Source organism: Telopea speciosissima, chromosome 9 (genome assembly GCF_018873765.1).
Source record: "Telopea speciosissima isolate NSW1024214 ecotype Mountain lineage chromosome 9, Tspe_v1, whole genome shotgun sequence".
NCBI lineage: Eukaryota > Viridiplantae > Streptophyta > Magnoliopsida > Proteales > Proteaceae > Telopea > Telopea speciosissima.
Window position 1 is genome coordinate 55,186,971 of NC_057924.1, and position 16,719 is coordinate 55,203,689.

General features: G+C 37.0%; 1 protein-coding gene and 1 non-coding gene across 2 annotated transcripts; one reads left to right on the plus strand and one right to left on the minus strand.

The window, feature by feature from the left end:
• Positions 1-1,030: 1,030 nt before the first annotated feature.
• On the plus strand, positions 1,031-13,489 carry LOC122639528 (DNA-directed RNA polymerase II subunit RPB7). The gene is made up of 6 exons (XM_043832391.1): positions 1,031-1,180; positions 1,314-1,479; positions 5,286-5,336; positions 12,077-12,142; positions 12,240-12,308; positions 13,376-13,489. Exons 1-6 carry the CDS (start codon positions 1,065-1,067, stop codon positions 13,439-13,441), a joined length of 534 nt encoding a protein of 177 aa, XP_043688326.1. The 5' UTR covers positions 1,031-1,064; the 3' UTR covers positions 13,442-13,489.
• A 1,651-nt stretch (positions 13,490-15,140) lies between these two features.
• Positions 15,141-15,232, minus strand: TRNAY-GUA. Its single transcript is given in 2 exon segments — positions 15,141-15,176; positions 15,196-15,232. It is a non-coding gene; the product is annotated as a tRNA-Tyr (tRNA).
• Between the last annotated feature and the right edge of the window lie 1,487 nt (positions 15,233-16,719).

The following is a 16,719-nucleotide window of genomic DNA, read 5'->3' on the forward strand; positions in this document are numbered from 1 at the left end:
TAATTTTTCTTTAGGACCTTAGCATGAAAGACCAGACCATTAGGCTGTAGTTGAAGTGGTGTAGGTGGAACAATGAAGCAAAAGTGCATCTCTCCCCTGTTAATATAGGAGTTTTTTTTCTTTTTTATCTCCAAAGTATCAAGTGATTTTAGATTTCTCTTGGCCACTGGTTTTCCATCTATGCTCATTTCGTTTCTATTTTTCTTAGTCTAGGCATTTTAATTTTAAATTTAAAAAGGTAAGAAAAGAGGGCCATGTATTAAAATCAACAAAAAAAAAAAAAAAAAAAAAAAAAACATAATTCCAACTGACATAGTGAGGATAACCAAACAGTATTTCAGATAGATTTAAATTGATTCTAACTCTGAGACTCAGGATAACCAAACAATATTTCAGATAGATTCAGGGTGAATCCAAGTGACAGACTCGGGGTAACCAAACAGTTTATCCAAAAGAATAATGTCACAGAATCATGGTAACCAAACAGTTTATTTTCTAGAATTACGATTCATTTGATGGTAACTCAAATAGATGACAATTTCCAATCAGACAACATCCAAAGGATTTACGCAACCAAACGCACTCTTAAGTTTTCATATTATTTAGAAAGAAGAAAAAAAAGAAAAAAAGGGTGTCAAACTCTTACCCTTCCCGATTCCCAGTGTTTCTTCTCTCCTCGCAAGAACAAAAGGTTCTACCCAACTGGCTGCCGACCTCTTCGTCTCTGTCTCCATTCTTGTATTGGTTTAACGGCTAGCGAGTCATCATCTAAGCTTCAATACCATTCTACCTTCCTCTTCTCCGTCTCCGATTAGTTGCAGCGACGGAGATATTAACCATGTATTAAACAAGTACCGTATTATTGCCGTACATGTTTTATTACGCCGGATTTTAAAAAAATATTATTACCATCTGACCCGTTAATTGCCTTTCCCGAACTTACTAAATTTGTATCTGTTTTTTTCCCTATGCTACCGTTGATCCCTCAAAAAACTAAAGACCCAAAAGAGCTTTGATAAACAAGTTCTGTGAAGCAGTGAACCAAGTAGAAGGAGTGTAAGAAGATGTTCTTCCACATAGTGTTGGAGCGGAACATGCAGCTCCACCCTCGCCACTTTGGCCCTAATCTTCGCGACAAGCTTGTCGCTAAGCTTATGAAGGATGTTGAGGGCACTTGCAGGTAAGCTCTACAGATCATTATACACTCTTCCCAATTTTTATGTTTCTGCTCCCAAGAACAAAAAACCTAATAAAACCAGAAAAAAAGAGAGAGCTGTTTGGCTTATGTTATTTCATCTTGATTTCGATTACAGTGGGCGTCATGGATTTGTGGTGGCAATAACTGGAGTGGATAACATCGGGAAAGGGATGATTCGTGATGGAACAGGCTTCGTAACATTTCCTGTCAAGTATCAGTGTGTCGTCTTCAGGCCTTTTAAGGGGGAGATTTTGGAAGCTGTCGTTACCATGGTCAATAAGGTTTGTCTCCTTTTCGTTTGTTTTCTTTCAGTCCTTTCACAATACTAGTAGGAAAAAAAAGGGCACCGCTACTCTCTTATGTTATAATCTCGTTTTAGTTTCACAAAAGAAGGATGGATCATGGATGCTTTGTTGAATAATATCTGAAAAGAAAATTTGCGAGCAGAAGGCTACATTTTAAATCATGAAAAGATAAAGAAAATAACAAAAGAAAGGAATTGTAATCCAATTAGTCTATAAAGCTTCTCTGTTATTAAGAAATTAGTTCTCTTTGTTAGGTAGGCTTATTAAGAAATAATTGTTCTTTGTTAGACAGGGCTAAAATATACATACCCATAGCTGGTTCATTGTTTGCATGTTGGTATTGATACAATGCTGATCTGGGTTGTAATTAGATGTTTGATCTCTGGTAAATATTGAAGGATCCAAGCTTTGAAATACTCCCAAAACATGATCATCGGAAAGCATTTCTAGGAATGCAAAATCCACTGTTATGAGAAGAACATGATTATTCCATACTGATTGTGATTCGTGACTGTTTTGTATGTTAAAGTGGTGATGCATGCAAATTTTTTTATTAGAGCATGGCTCCTGTACGCTCTAAATTAGAAGTTAGAAAGAGGATGCATATACCATGTGATGCAGATAAATCACGTATATGGGTTTATTTTATTAGAAATAAGTTTTGGGTTGGGTTATGTATGTATTGAGCCTTTAGTCCAATGGGTTTTCATTGTAATGGGCCTATAATTTGAGTAGAAGCTAGGCCTATGAAATAAGTTAAATAAATGTATTTATTTCTGTATTTGAATTGTTATCAAGTGCTTTAGTTAGGCTTGATTAGGATTCTATAAGTCCAGTCCTGTTTTGAGTCGGTTTCCTTCATTATTTTAATTTCCTAGTCAGTTTATGTTACCTTCTTAGTTAAGTATTGGTTTAGGCCTGCCCTTTCCTTTTTAGTGTTTGAGTCTGTTTTTGAGTATTCTATATAAGTTTGTAAGCGGCTACAACCTTGTACACGAATTTTGATTAATGAGATTTTGGCTTGAGCCTTTTCTTTATTCAGTGAGATACAGTGTTATCTTGGTGGGAAGCCAATAGTTGCTGGTGGGATTCCAGTTGAGGCTAGATGGAATGCTTAGTCATATCTTCTTCTTCTTCATTCTTCATTATTCTTTCTCCATCAATATTCAAGTAAGTACTCCATTGTTTTCTGCAACTCCGTATCCTGTCCAACGATTTCAATAACAGTGTTTTTTGAGTTAATTCGATTCTTTTGCAATCTGATTCTTGTTGCTAATATCTTACTGCCATTCATATGCACATTCTTTACTCCATTAAAATCCTGCAAACTAGGGATTGGAACTTGCTATTTTCAAGTCTGATTTGAGGAGTTTTAATTAAACCAGGAATCTGTCCAATCTCAGCATCCAGATGATGGATTAATCTGAGAGTAGACTATGTTATTCTCCTCTATTGGATCTGCCTACGACCTAGATTTCATCTAGATCATAATCACTGATCTGCTGGAATCTGGAATCTTAGTTTCTGTTAAGACTTGAGGTATTTCAATCTGATGGGACTCTTCTAGACCTATAAATCCACTCATCTGATTCTGTTCCAATTTTGCAGACCTGTTACTCTCATTATCAGCAACACTGGACCTTATTAGTACTTGCATCTGAGTTACTGATCTGTTGTCATTGAATTAATCCTATTCCGTCTTTGCTGTTTCTGTTTTGGAGATTACTTGCTTGATTGAAACTCTTACTGACTGCTGAATCTAACCGATGGATTGAGTTCTATTTGGGTATTTATTCCAGAACTACAGTTGACCAGAATTTGAGCCACATCTGTTAATTGATCTCAAGTTATTAAAATTCTCTTGAATCTGGTCATATATCATTCACTGTTATTCTGGTTTCAAATGTGTTTCTGAACCTAAGCCTTTAGGCTTCTAGAAATGCATCACCATGCCTTGGTGGTTAGTCCTGGGAATTTCATATTGCTCTCTCTCTCTCTCTCTCTCTCTCTCTCTCACACACACACACACACACACACATCCCTTACTGTTTTAGCGAAGGTTTTGCTGGGTGGGGTTTCTACCCTGCAGTGCTTGTCCTTTTATTTTTAATTCTTCTTCTGTTAGCAATATAACCCAAGGGTGATTCATTTTCATAGAGAAAATGGATTTTATTTTGTGATGCACAGGAGGAAATTTTGTGACGGACCCGCCTGTATAAGGACCTCATTCTTCTATGGGTCATAAGCTGAAGTTATTTGAAAGATCACTCTAATCATAAGCTGAAGTAATCTGGTAGACCTCTCTTAACACCCCCGCCCAAGTTTTCTCTGAACTCTACCCTGCTTCAGTGGATCTTTTCTCTTAAAAAAATTTGATTAAACCATTTTATCCACATCATCTCCAATCTACACTCTGAATTGTCAGTTTTCCTTCCAATTGACCATTCAAGGGGCCCTTCCCAGCATGGAGCTTCCTTACTCTGTACTCAAGGTGGTGTAGCCTAGGAGGCTATCATGCCAATACCAATTCTGGTAGAGAATACTATCTGGATCTAAAATAAAATACCTGCGATGGTGATGAAAATGAATGATGGAGATGATGAGGATGATGGTGATGATGATAGTTGGATAGGTGCAGCCCGGAGTCCCACTGGTTGCCAACCGTCGGAGTCCCACCAAGGTCACGATCGAAGCAGTCCCACCTTGATCCCGCTTGAGTCTCACAAACCTTCTTGCATATCACAAGGAAAAACTCTCACAAAAAGAGTAGGCATCATTCAGAATTTTTTTTGGACTTTCTTGGATGATTGAGAGTTCACCCATGATTTCAATTTATAGATGAAGGAGGCTGAATCTCAATTGATTACATCCTCGTCAGCATATGCAATTCCCAAACAAAGGGAAGAATTCCAAAGGCTGGATACATGAACAACTAAAACGTTAAATGGTCTTTTGGAATTCCCAAGACATGGGGGAGGCTTCTAAAGACAATAACTAATTAGCTAGGAAAATTAAAAGCCTACTAATACCACCTACGAAGTAAAACCCACTACATTAATTAACCAAGTAATGAAAATAAGCTACTACTAAGCATAATCTCGTATGCCTTTCTTGTACCCATATTTTAGGCCCATTAAAGTGGCCCATTACAAAGAAAACACATGGAATCAAAGGCCCAATGCATACATAACCCCACCCAAGGCTTCTTTCCAATAAAATAAGCCCATTATGTGACTTATCTGCATCACAAGGTGCTTGGAAGAAAAGCCTGTTTTGTCTCTTCTGCTTAATCTTAGTAACCCCGCCATGCTCTGCTGGTTCTCCCCATTCCGTAGGTCCTCGACTCTCTTTTCAGCGTATCATCTCTTCACACTCTGCAGTCTATCATCTCTTCACAGTCTCTCAGACATGCATGGGGGGGGGGGGGGAAGAGTTAAGATTTTTTTTTTTCTTCAAGTTATACCCAAATTTACTAACAGAGGTTGGACTACTGATCTCCAAGCTGGAACTATCTCATGTCTGATCCGGTTTTGAAACATTGCTTGAGATATATTCATCTGTATTATAATTGACACCTGCATATCCTTATGCAAAACCAATTTTTTTTAAGGTTCCAAACACACCTTAAATATTTTTGTATTGCTTTGTTTGTCTGACATGAAAGTCGTATTGGGTCCTGAGACTTTCTTGATTGATGTTTGGTCAATTGTAAAGTGTAAGCTATGCAACTTTATAGAACTTGGGGCCATTAATAATGTGATCTTTGGAATGCTTACCTGCAGATGGGATTTTTCGCTGAAGCTGGTCCTGTTCAGATCTTTGTATCAAATCATGTGAGTTTGATCTTGTTCTTCTTTTTGTTCTTTCAACTTTGATGAAAATTAGAATATGCATTCCTTTTATATAAAGTATTATTATATTTCTTACGACTTAAGCCTCTAAATTTCTGCTTACCTATTAGTGCCTAGGTGCGTTGTCACGACTCACGACTATTCAATTGGGCATCCGTGTGGCACTCACTAGCACACTGTGGCTAGGAGTAAGCCGAAACAAGCTGTTTGAAGGAAAGGAGGGAAGCAAAGCACAACAGACACAGATGAAAGGAAATCAAAATCCATTCATTAACTGAAGCAAAACATTACAACCTACCTCTCTAAAGGGGATCACCAGGCAAAGTGTGTAGCAACGATGGGCCTCTGGCCACAACTGTAGGGTCAGACAACCAAAGGCTACACTCCACTCTCCTACAAGGTAGCTCTGATGTTCTTTAGGGATTTCCAGAAGGAGACATGACCCCCCTGGAAAGTCATGCTCATTACAATTTAATTATAGAAATACCATTAGGAACCACCCCATGTCATGGCTAGCTCTCAAGCCCCACCTATGTCATGGCCGTAGGCCATACGAACTGCACTGGACGAAACGGTCATGACAGCGTGGCCACCGCCTTGGGTTGCCTTGTCGCTGTGACAACTATGATTCTAATATTGACTTTAAAACCCCATAGGCTTCTAAATCTATTCTAATACTTTTCTAGTGTTTGAATTTAGGATTCTTAAGAATACTAAATGTCAAATATTTTAGTCCTAAATGTGCTTCCCCAGTATGGAAGATATGGAAACCCTAGAATAAATAGACAACTCTTCATTAAAGTTTCCCAAATAGAGATTCCACCACATCCTGTCACCTTATCAATATATTGGCCTTAACTTAGATTTGCAAGGAGTTGAATTCTAAGGAATACTTATTAAAAAAAGTGTTATAATGGAAGAGAAACAACCATCAGTTGAGGCAGGAGATGCTCTCACTACTATCTATCTAGTTAGAAAAAAGAAAAGGGAAAGGGGAAATGAGTTTTGGAGAGCCATAGTAGGATCAGGTGAATGAGCACAACAAAAATGCCAGATGAATGGAGAAGAAGCATTGTGGTTCCGAATTATAAAAATAAAGCTGATGTACAAAGCTGTAATAACTATAGAGGAATAAAACTTATGAGCCATACTATGAAATAATGGGAGTCATTAACACCCACCTAAGACAAGAAACTAAAGTTTCGAATAACCTATATGGTTTTAGTTGGGATAAGGCTTAGTTGAGTTGAGTTTAGTAAGATGATGGCTTTGAATAGAGCTGAATGGAGAAAAAAGATCTATGTAGCCGACCGTATTTTGTTGGGATAAGGCTGAGTTGAGTTGAGTTTTGTAGGATGATAATCGGGTTTGACGATCCTAAAAGTTGCTTGTGATGGTCCCTATATAGGAAAACCTTGAATGCTTAGGGTTATGATGAGTAAGTATAGGGAATTGAAAAGATGGTAACTGTAGGTTACAAATTGACTAAATACTATTTGGAAATTGTGTTAACAGTGATTGATTAGATTAGAAAATAATTAAGAAAGCTGGAGGTAAAACCTAATATGGAAATTTACAAGGCTACCGTTGTGAACTAAAAGTACTCTGACAAAATAAAATCTGAAATTGATAAAAAGGAAGTCCAAAAACAGTATTTAATTGCAGTGTCTTATTTTCTTTATGGAAACAGAAAAAATTCTAGAAGTTTAGACTACAAAAAAAAAATCCAGTTCTGATGTTTGGAATCAATATAGTGAACCTGTTAACAAAACAGGTTTGTGGAATAATGCTTGAATGATCAATGAGATCAGTCAAGTTCTCTATTTATAATAATAATAAAAGAGATTACAAGGAGAAACACTATTCATGACACTGTTCACATGAACAGTGTCACAGCCCTAATTACATTTCTACCCTTGCTCATAAATACATAAATAAAGAATAAATAAAACACCCAAAAGAGCAGAATACCCCCATGGTATTCTGGTGTACATTATTTATCACTCCCCCTCAAGTTGGTGCAAATATATCAATTATGCCCAACTTGACTAGAATGGGATGGAACAATTTCCTAGATAATCCCTTAGTGAAGATATCAACAACCTGATCAGCAGACTTCACAAAGGGAACACAAATCAACCCTTCTTCCAGCTTTTCCTTGATGAAATGTCTGTCCACTTCAACATGTTTAGTGTGATCATGCTGTACCGGGTTGTGTGCAATGCTGATTGCAACTTTGTTATCACAGTACAACATCATGGGAAGATGAACAGGAACACCAAGATCTTGTAGCAAGCCTTTCAACCAAAGTAACTCACAAATGCCTTGAGCCATAGCCCGAAACTCGGCTTCAGCACTAGAACGAGCCACCACATTCTGCTTCTTGCTATGCCAAGTGACCAAATTGCCACCTACAAAAGAACAATACCCAGAGATAGACTTCCGATCTGCAGAACCAGCCCAGTCAGCATCGGTATACGCCTTTGCCTGTAGGTTACCATTAGGAGACAGAAGAATGCCTTTTCCAGGAGCTGACTTCAAGTAGTGGAGAGTCCGAAGAACAGCCTCCATGTGAGAAGAATAGGGATCATGCATGAACAGACTCACAGTACTCACAACAACAGCAATATCTGGACGAGTGTGTGAGAGATAAATCAGCTTTCCCACTAGGCGTTGGTACCGGCCTTTATCAACAGGTTCACCCTCATTTTCTTTGAGACGAACAGTAGCCTCCATAGGAGTATCTGAAGGGTGACATCCTAACAGACCAGTTTCAGCCAACAAGTCTAGGACATACTTCCTTTGGGAGAGAAAGATGCCTTTAGAAGATCTGGCAACCTCAATCCCAAGAAAGTACCGTAGCGGCCCTAGATCTTTAATCTCTAATTCCTGCCCAAGAAACCTCTTCAACCGGCTGATCTCATCCCCATCATTGCCTGTAACCGCAATGTCATCCATATACACTATAAGAACAATGAGCTTCTCACCAACCCTCTTTATAAAGAGAGTATAATCAGCATTACTTTGCTTGTAGCCAACAGATGTCATTGCCTTGTGGAACCGACCAAACAATGCTCGAGGTGACTGCTTCAGCCCATACAGTGCTCGCTTCAATTTGCACACCTTGCCTTCATTATTGTCAGAAGAAAAACCTGGTGGAATATCCATGTATACCTCCTCACAAAGTTCCCCATTTAGGAAGGCATTCTTCACATCCAACTGTCGGAAATCCCATCCAAGATTAACTGCACACGATAGTAAAACCCGAACTGTATTCAATTTTGCAACAGGGGCAAAAGTCTCCTGATAGTCAATCCCATATGTTTAGGTGAAGCCTTTTGCAACCAAACGTGCCTTATACCAATCCACAGACCCATCAATCTTTTGTTTGACCACAAACACCCACTTATATCCCACTGGTTTTTTTCCTAGAGGGAGGATTACAAGATCCCAAGTGTTGTTTTTTTCTAAAGCTCTCATTTCTTCCAACATAGTTGTCTTCCACCACTTTCCATCTGTATATGCTTCCTGCCAGTTTTTAGGAATAGAAACAAAAGAGAGGACACAAATGCACGAAAAGATGGAGAAAGAGAACTATAAGAAACAAAGCGAGAAATGAGATGCAAGGTGCAAGTCCTAGTACCTTTTTGATGAGCAATAGGTAGATCGGAAGGAGAGGTCTCACCATAAGGAGGAGGATCTGACTCCTGGGTCGGCAATTGGATAGGTATTGGTGCCCAAGAGGATTGATGCTGCCCTTTGTTGGAGTGTCTCTTGTAGGTGATGATAATAGAGTTGTCAATTCTCTTCTGAAATTCACTGATGGTTCTTTGGACCGGAGTCAACTCCCCCTGACAATGATCATTACCACCATTATTTCCAACACACTCCCCCTGTAAAGGAGTCCCTACAGATGAAGGGACAGCAGCCAAAGGAGGCTGGGCAGCAGCCAAAGGAGGAATTTCAAGGGGAGGAAACACAAGCACATCTTCACTGGAACCAGAATTCTCCCCCTGAAGATGTGTAGACTGATAATAGGCAAGACTTTCATGAAAGACCACATCCATACTGACCAAAGTACGACGAGAAGGAGGGTGGTAACACTTATAACCTTTCTGAGTTGGAGAGTAACCCAAAAAAATACACCTTAATCCACGAGGATCAAATTTGCCATGAGGTTTAGTGTCTCTGGCATAACACACACAATCGAAAACTTTGGGAGAAACCACAAAGGTGGAATTCCTATGTAAAATATCGACCGGACTGCGGGAGTCAAGAACACGAGAAGGCAACCGATTAATAAGATAGGGTCGAACCAAATAAATTATCTCATAAAGGGGAAAAACAGAGGTGGGAATAGGGCAGCAACTAGATCATATGATCACCTCTGTAGTGCTGCCCTTAGGAAGGGAGGAGAAGCAAAGGAAAAAAAAAAGAGGAGAGAAAAGAAATCGAGAGAAGGGGAGGAAAGAAAAAACGATAGGAAGGGGGTGGGTTTTGAAAACTTAGATCAGAGAAATTTTGGCTCTGATACCATGTTAACAAAACAGGTTTGTGGAATAATGCTTGAATGATCAATGAGATCAGTCAAGCTCTCTATTTATAATAATAATAAAAGAGATTACAAGGGGAAACACTATTTATGATACTGTTCACGTGAACAGTGTCACAGTCCTAATTACATTTCTATCCTTGCTCATAAATACATAAATAAAGAATAAATAAAACACCCAAAAGACCAGAATACCCCCATGGTATTCTGGTGTACATTATTTAACACCATTATAACTGCTGTTGTGTTAGAATAATAGCACCCATTATAACTGATTTTGTGGTAGAATAATAGCAGCAAAATTGCAACTTCATTTAAATACGGTAGTAGAAATATGAAAAAATATATATAGTGGTTAAGATAGGTAACTAAGAAATACCTCATACCATTCTCTTCCTTCAATATTTGCTTCAACGAAAATAAAAATTGCAACTTCAATAAAATCTTGTACGCAGCAGCGTAGTAAAACTATAGGGATTTTCTTGTTCACAACCCTTAAGGTGTCAAACAATTAGTAACCTTATTATCTTCTCTCATTGTTTAACACACTTTTTACTTTTAGTGAGGGTAAAACTTGTCATTGCACAAGGGTAGTCGAGAAGTGTGTGAGACAATGACTACTCTTGAAAATGATATAATGGTAAGAACTTTTGGGAATAAGACAAGGGGCAATCAAAAGAAGCTTACTTGTTCTAAATCCACCGATAGAGTCATTTGGACAATTTCAAATTTTTATATATAGTTACACTGCTTAATATCGGTAACTAAGAGGAACCTTGTACCATTCTCTTCTTTCAATATTGTTTCAAATCATCAACCAAAGGATGCTATTGAAGAGGTTGTTTACCCATAGGGGTAAGAGGTGAGTGGATGCAATGAAGAGTTTCTTTCAGAGTCTAGTGCAATAGATGCATCCTGTGGAAAGTAAACGGTAAATACTATCAGTCACATGTAATACTAGTCAAAGCTTGAAGGACTACATAGGCATTGAGCAATAAAAAACAACATATATGCTTAATTTGTATGACTCCCAAATAGGCATCCTGGGACCATATACAAAACATACCTAAACTGACATTAAGCCTCTTATAATGAAAAATAAATCCCCCAGTAAACTAAGACTGATCCTAGGGCAACTGTCCTGTCCACAGAATTAAAATAATCCTTTGTAATGAGACACGTACAAACTGAATCCTCTGAAGGTCAATGTCTAATTGAGTGGCAATTCTGCTGTATCACGTAATCACCATAAATTGCCCAAATGATGTGGGTAGAACTGCTGAACATTTATGGTATACCTAATATATAATTTGAATCCTAATTGTGATTTGGGAAGCATAAGATCATATTACTAAAATCTTCGAACCGATCAATCCAATGGCATGCGTTGGAGTTAAAAGACTGCTCAATATGTAGCTATATAGGCTGTCTAAAGCTCTCGATCTCTTTGCTGCACAGCTTCTCCTTGGTCTACATTATAATAACACAACATTTCATATTTAAATCCAACTTGATCAAAGGTCACTGATACTACATAGTGTTTGGTCTTACATCAGGTTTTAGTGAGTAGAGAAATTACGCAATAACCTACCTTTGGCTTCGGATCCAGAACCAACAAAAGAAGGGAAAGGCTGGTGGTTGAGACAGTGTAGTCCGTTGTCACAAAAGTACGAAGCAACAAATTAAAGCACCCTTTTTCCTGTGGGAGAGCGAAAGCTAAGGAAGGCTTTTTCTGAGGGCGGTAGGCGGGAAAAGAAAAATATGGTGTGTAAGGTAGGGCCAAAGAAGGTAGCATGGCTGAACCTTTCATACATCAGTTTGATAAAGGAAAAGGAAATCCAACCATCAACAAAATAATTGGATTTACATGACTTTAATTAGGCGAAAAAAGATTTGTATTTGTCACCCTTAATCGTTAACATAGAAGAAAATGAAACTTTAATTGTTCTTAGAACATATATATCAATACTCATATTAGTCGCTTTGTTTAGGTATGTATCTTGTAAAGGGTTTTTATATTGCTGTTTTTTATATTGTGATTTATAAAACAATTAATTTTTATTACATTTCCCGCTGCAATCCTTTAAATGATATTAATATTTTAGCGGAAGTTTGAAGTTTCTTCGCCGTATGGCACTGTGTTTACTCTTTTCCTGCTCTTGTGTTTTAGTTGATACCAGATGATATGGAGTTCCAGTCTGGAGATGTGCCAAATTATACAACTTCAGATGGATCAGTATGTCTTGGGTACCATTTTCTTTGTTTCTGCAGAATATTTAGTTGTCCAGTTCACAGTGTTTTGACTCCAGACTCAATGCCATGGGTGTTTGCAGGTTAAGATTCAAAAAGATAGTGAGGTGCGGTTAAAGATAATTGGTACTCGTGTTGATGCTACAGAAATTGTATGTCCTTTATCCTTTATTAAGTAAATTTTTTTTGGTTTATCCTTTGATCATTTATTAAATAAAGGATCTATTTCTTTGATCAATTTTATCTTGTTGAAATTCAATTTCCTCTACTATGGAACTTTGTTGAAGCTTCTTTGCTCCTTCCCGACTTTTCACTCTTTCTTATATAGTGTGATATATTATAAATGAGTGTCTGAATGACACCTCTATAGGTGAATTAAAACTTGACACCTTCATTTAATTGTCCCTTGTCTTATATTCAAAAGTTCTTAAAGTTAGGGGTATAGTAGGGTTTTCAAATTTTTTTAAAAGTGACACGTCATCATGTCATTATCAAACGGTGTCATTGTCATGCACATATTTCGAGTAGGCATGTGAAATGACTATTTACTCTCATTTAAACAAATTGTGTTATATCTAAAGGGTAAGAAATCAAGGTTATAAATTATTTGGTGTCAATAAGAAAATCCCATTATAAATAACCCAGACTACTATTCTCTGATGTGCAGTAGATTAAAGCTGTGTTTGGTATGCATTCTTGGAATATATTCTAGGTCGATTTCGCATTCTCAAACAATAAAAACAACTATTTTTATCCTCTGCAAATGCAAAATTGACCTAGAATGTATTCCAAGAATGCATACCAAACACAGCCTAAATATCTAATCGTTAAAAATATGTAAGTTTTTTACAATTTACTTTTGTACTAATTTTTAAGACTTTCTTAAGTAAAAAAGGGAAAATAAAATGAGAGGCATTTGACTTGAAGAGATCGTTATTGTTCGGGAGTATTTGATTAGCGTGATTGGTAGTAAATTATACATAACATCCAAAGCATGTAAGTTTTTTCGATTGGGGACAAGTATAGATCAAGCACCGTGAAACCATTACATTACATACAATTTGATATAAATTTAAAATACAGTGACTAGGTTGTTAAAAGGAAACACGGCATTTTCAGCATGTGCATTCTTCGAATCCTTCTGGTGCTTTGTTTGCTTAAGTTTGTTGTAAACTCATATATAATGTATAAGTTGCATTTTATGTTTCTCAATTTGCAGTTCTGCATTGGTACAATAAAGGATGATTTCTTGGGTGTCATCAACGATCCTGGTGCAGCAGCTTAGTGAAATTCAATGTTGAGAAATTTACTGCGAAAGAGAAGAATGTGTATCTATAGACATCTACCATATTCCCATGTCTTATTGCTCTAACATAGATGCTGAATATGTAAATGCATTCTGCAGGAGCAGTTATTTCTATGATTATATGACTGCGGATGTTGCATTCATTTTGTATGATTCTGAGTTCTTTATAGATCTTTGAAAGACCAGTGAGAATGTTTGGGAGAGGGAAACAATTTTAGTTTGTAAGCAATATCAACAGTATGGTTATTTAAAATTTGTTTGTATGCTATGAAATTTGCAAATGTAATTGATAGGAATCTCTTACCGAAAAAATAAAGTAATTGATATGAATCTCGGTATGCAAGTCTCAATTTCCCTGCACCTTCTCTCATTATTTTCTTAAGAATCAAAGCTTGGAGAGGATTTAAGCAAGGAAAGAGATTGACAATGGACCTAACAGCCGGTTGTAGCTGAGGTCCATAAGGTTCAACTGCTTGAGGCTGTTGATGGAGTTGTGCATCTGACTGGACGATCAGTTTCAACTCAAACTATTGAGATTTTGGGAGTTATGGAGCTATAGTCACGCATCGATTTGTTCGTGTCTTTGTACCTTCATACATATACTTGAAGAGTTTTCTCCATCTAATGCTTTGGAAATCTATTCTCAATATCGGATTCTCCTCATTTTGGTATCATCTGAGGCTAGAGGAAATGACCCAAGGCCTAAGTTGAGCAAGGAAGGTAAGAAAGGAGCGGGTAGGATTATAGGTCAGAAAAGCGGTGTTGTCTGAGAGGGCGTCGAAGGAGAGGGAGACCACATCATGGTAGATTTGATGGTCTTCATGAGCTCGTAACCTCCTCCTTGTGCCTGGTGATAGGTCCGAGCTCCAATCTTCTTTTGATAGGTATCTTCTCTACTCTATTCTAGGGGAGGGAAGGTTCGAACCCGAGACCTCTTGGATGGGCGGATTTTTACACTCCACACTCTACCAATTATACTAAGCAGTTCTTCTCGATCGTAGCTCCGCTTACTCCTACTGATAGTGTGCATAGTATTTCTTCACTTACACAAGTTATCGATGACTTGACACTGATATGGGATATCAATATCTATAGAGGGTAAAATGGTTAAAAAATAAAATGTGTTGGCAAAATGGTCCGATCCGGCCCAATACAGCTAATCTGTATCGGTATTAATCGAGACCGCTACTTTTATCAATATCTTTACCAAAAATATTTCTAGTTTGTATAGATACTCCTAGAGGCTATCTCCCTCCCTCCTCATATGGAAGGATGCTATTGAAAAGAAATTCTTTAGGTTGTAAATCCATAAATTCTTTTAGTAATATAATCTCCTTTTTCCAAAAAAAAATATTTATAGTCTGCACACTTTCGTTAGGCCATATGGATGGGTTATGTGGCAATTCTAACACTTGGATATATAAGAAATGATCTCGATTGGTCACTTGGATATAACATGTTTTCCTGGCCTGTATATACGTGCACCCATGTGATAATCCCCAATTTTTAAATGCTCAATTTTGCAACTTGGTAAACTCAGTCTAGACTTTGTTTATTATTATTTTTTTTTAAAAAAAAGAACTAATTAAAATAAAAAAAATTTAAAAGTTTTATGTGGGCCCTCCCCTATGAAAAAGGCCAAGAAAAATATAACTTTCACCAAAAAAATTAATACAACTCCGACCTGCCGGATTCGAACCAGCGACCTAAGGATTAACTGACAGGTTTATCCACTACAGTCCTCCGCTCTACCAACTGAGCTAAGATCGGTTTATGGTTTTAGTAAACACAAATTAATTAATCTATTTTTTGTTCATATTTATTTGGCCGCTATGGAATAAGAGTAATAAAAATGATCGTGCCAAATCTCAAAAAAGAGGAAACAAAAATATAAATACAACCTAGATGGTTTAGATAAAAGTAATTAAAAATAAAGAGTAGTTGATGCAGGCGGTGTTAAACAGTTCCATTTTGGTTTAAATGATTCGGTTAAGAGTATAGTATGTAGAAATCAAAACCGAACCACTTATCAAGCTGTTCCAAATTGTGAAATCAAAATCATTATGGATTCAGTCTCGATTTTATTTCCTATTTGAGGTAATAGGTTCATAAACGGTTCGTAAACGATTTCGGTCTAAATTCTGTGATTCTAAAACTCAAAGAGACGAGACAAAAACGACAGGAAGAGGCAATGAGTTCATAAGCAGTCTTTAAACTAAGGGTGTCAAAACCAAGCGGAAACCGTTTACCGAAACCGAACCGAATCGTTTAAACCGAAACCGACAAACCGTTTAGTTAAATGGTCCGATTATGGTTTTAGAAATGACACTGTTTATTTAATCGATTTGGTTCGCTTTAGACCGATTAATCCAACGGTTTCAAACTGTATAATCCAATTAAAACTAATTATAACCAAACCGTCTAACTATTTAAAACCCTAACAAATTTATTTTTTTTGATAAAAAAAAATCAAAACCTAGTAAGTACCAACTACTAAGTAGTCATGTTTCTTCATAAATGATTTCCTTTCTAAAAAAAGAACTAATAACTTAGTAAGTAATAAGTAATAATTATTAACTAATAACTAGGATTAGTAAATAGAGTAGCAAATGTGTATAGAACCGTATAACCGAAACCGTGTAAAACCGTATAGAACTAAGGGTGTCAATCGATTCGGTTTCGGGTATTCGGTCCGGGTTCGGTTCGGTTCCATGTATTGTAGGTGTGACCCAAAACCAAACTGATACCCGACTCGATTTTGTACTTGCAACCAAATCCGAACCCCCCTCGGTTCGGTTCGGTCTCGGTTCTATTTCGGTTTCATAAAACGGTTTTCATTCGGGTCTCATTTGGTTTTTACTGTAATATAATTCGGTTCTTGTATATGGTTCCTTTTTTTTTTATGGAATGACAATACCATCAAATCTTCAAATTGGCAATACTACTTTGTTTTTAGTAAATTTCAAAATGCTTTGCCGATTAGATATTTGGATCGTTCGGACTTAGGAGAAAATGAAACGTTTGAATTTGAAAGAATTGTAAGATTAACTTGAAGTAAAAGAGTAAGACTAAAATAAAAGCAATAAAATAGGAAAGGGAATATGAAAAGCCAATCGGTTAGAGAATTAGAGTTATAGTGATAAACAATTACCAAAAAACAAATACGGTTTTGATTACTTACTTACTTTAAATCTTTAATTACTTAATTATCTTATTAAATATCTTTTACCCAATTAAAAGAAATAGGGTTTGGGGAT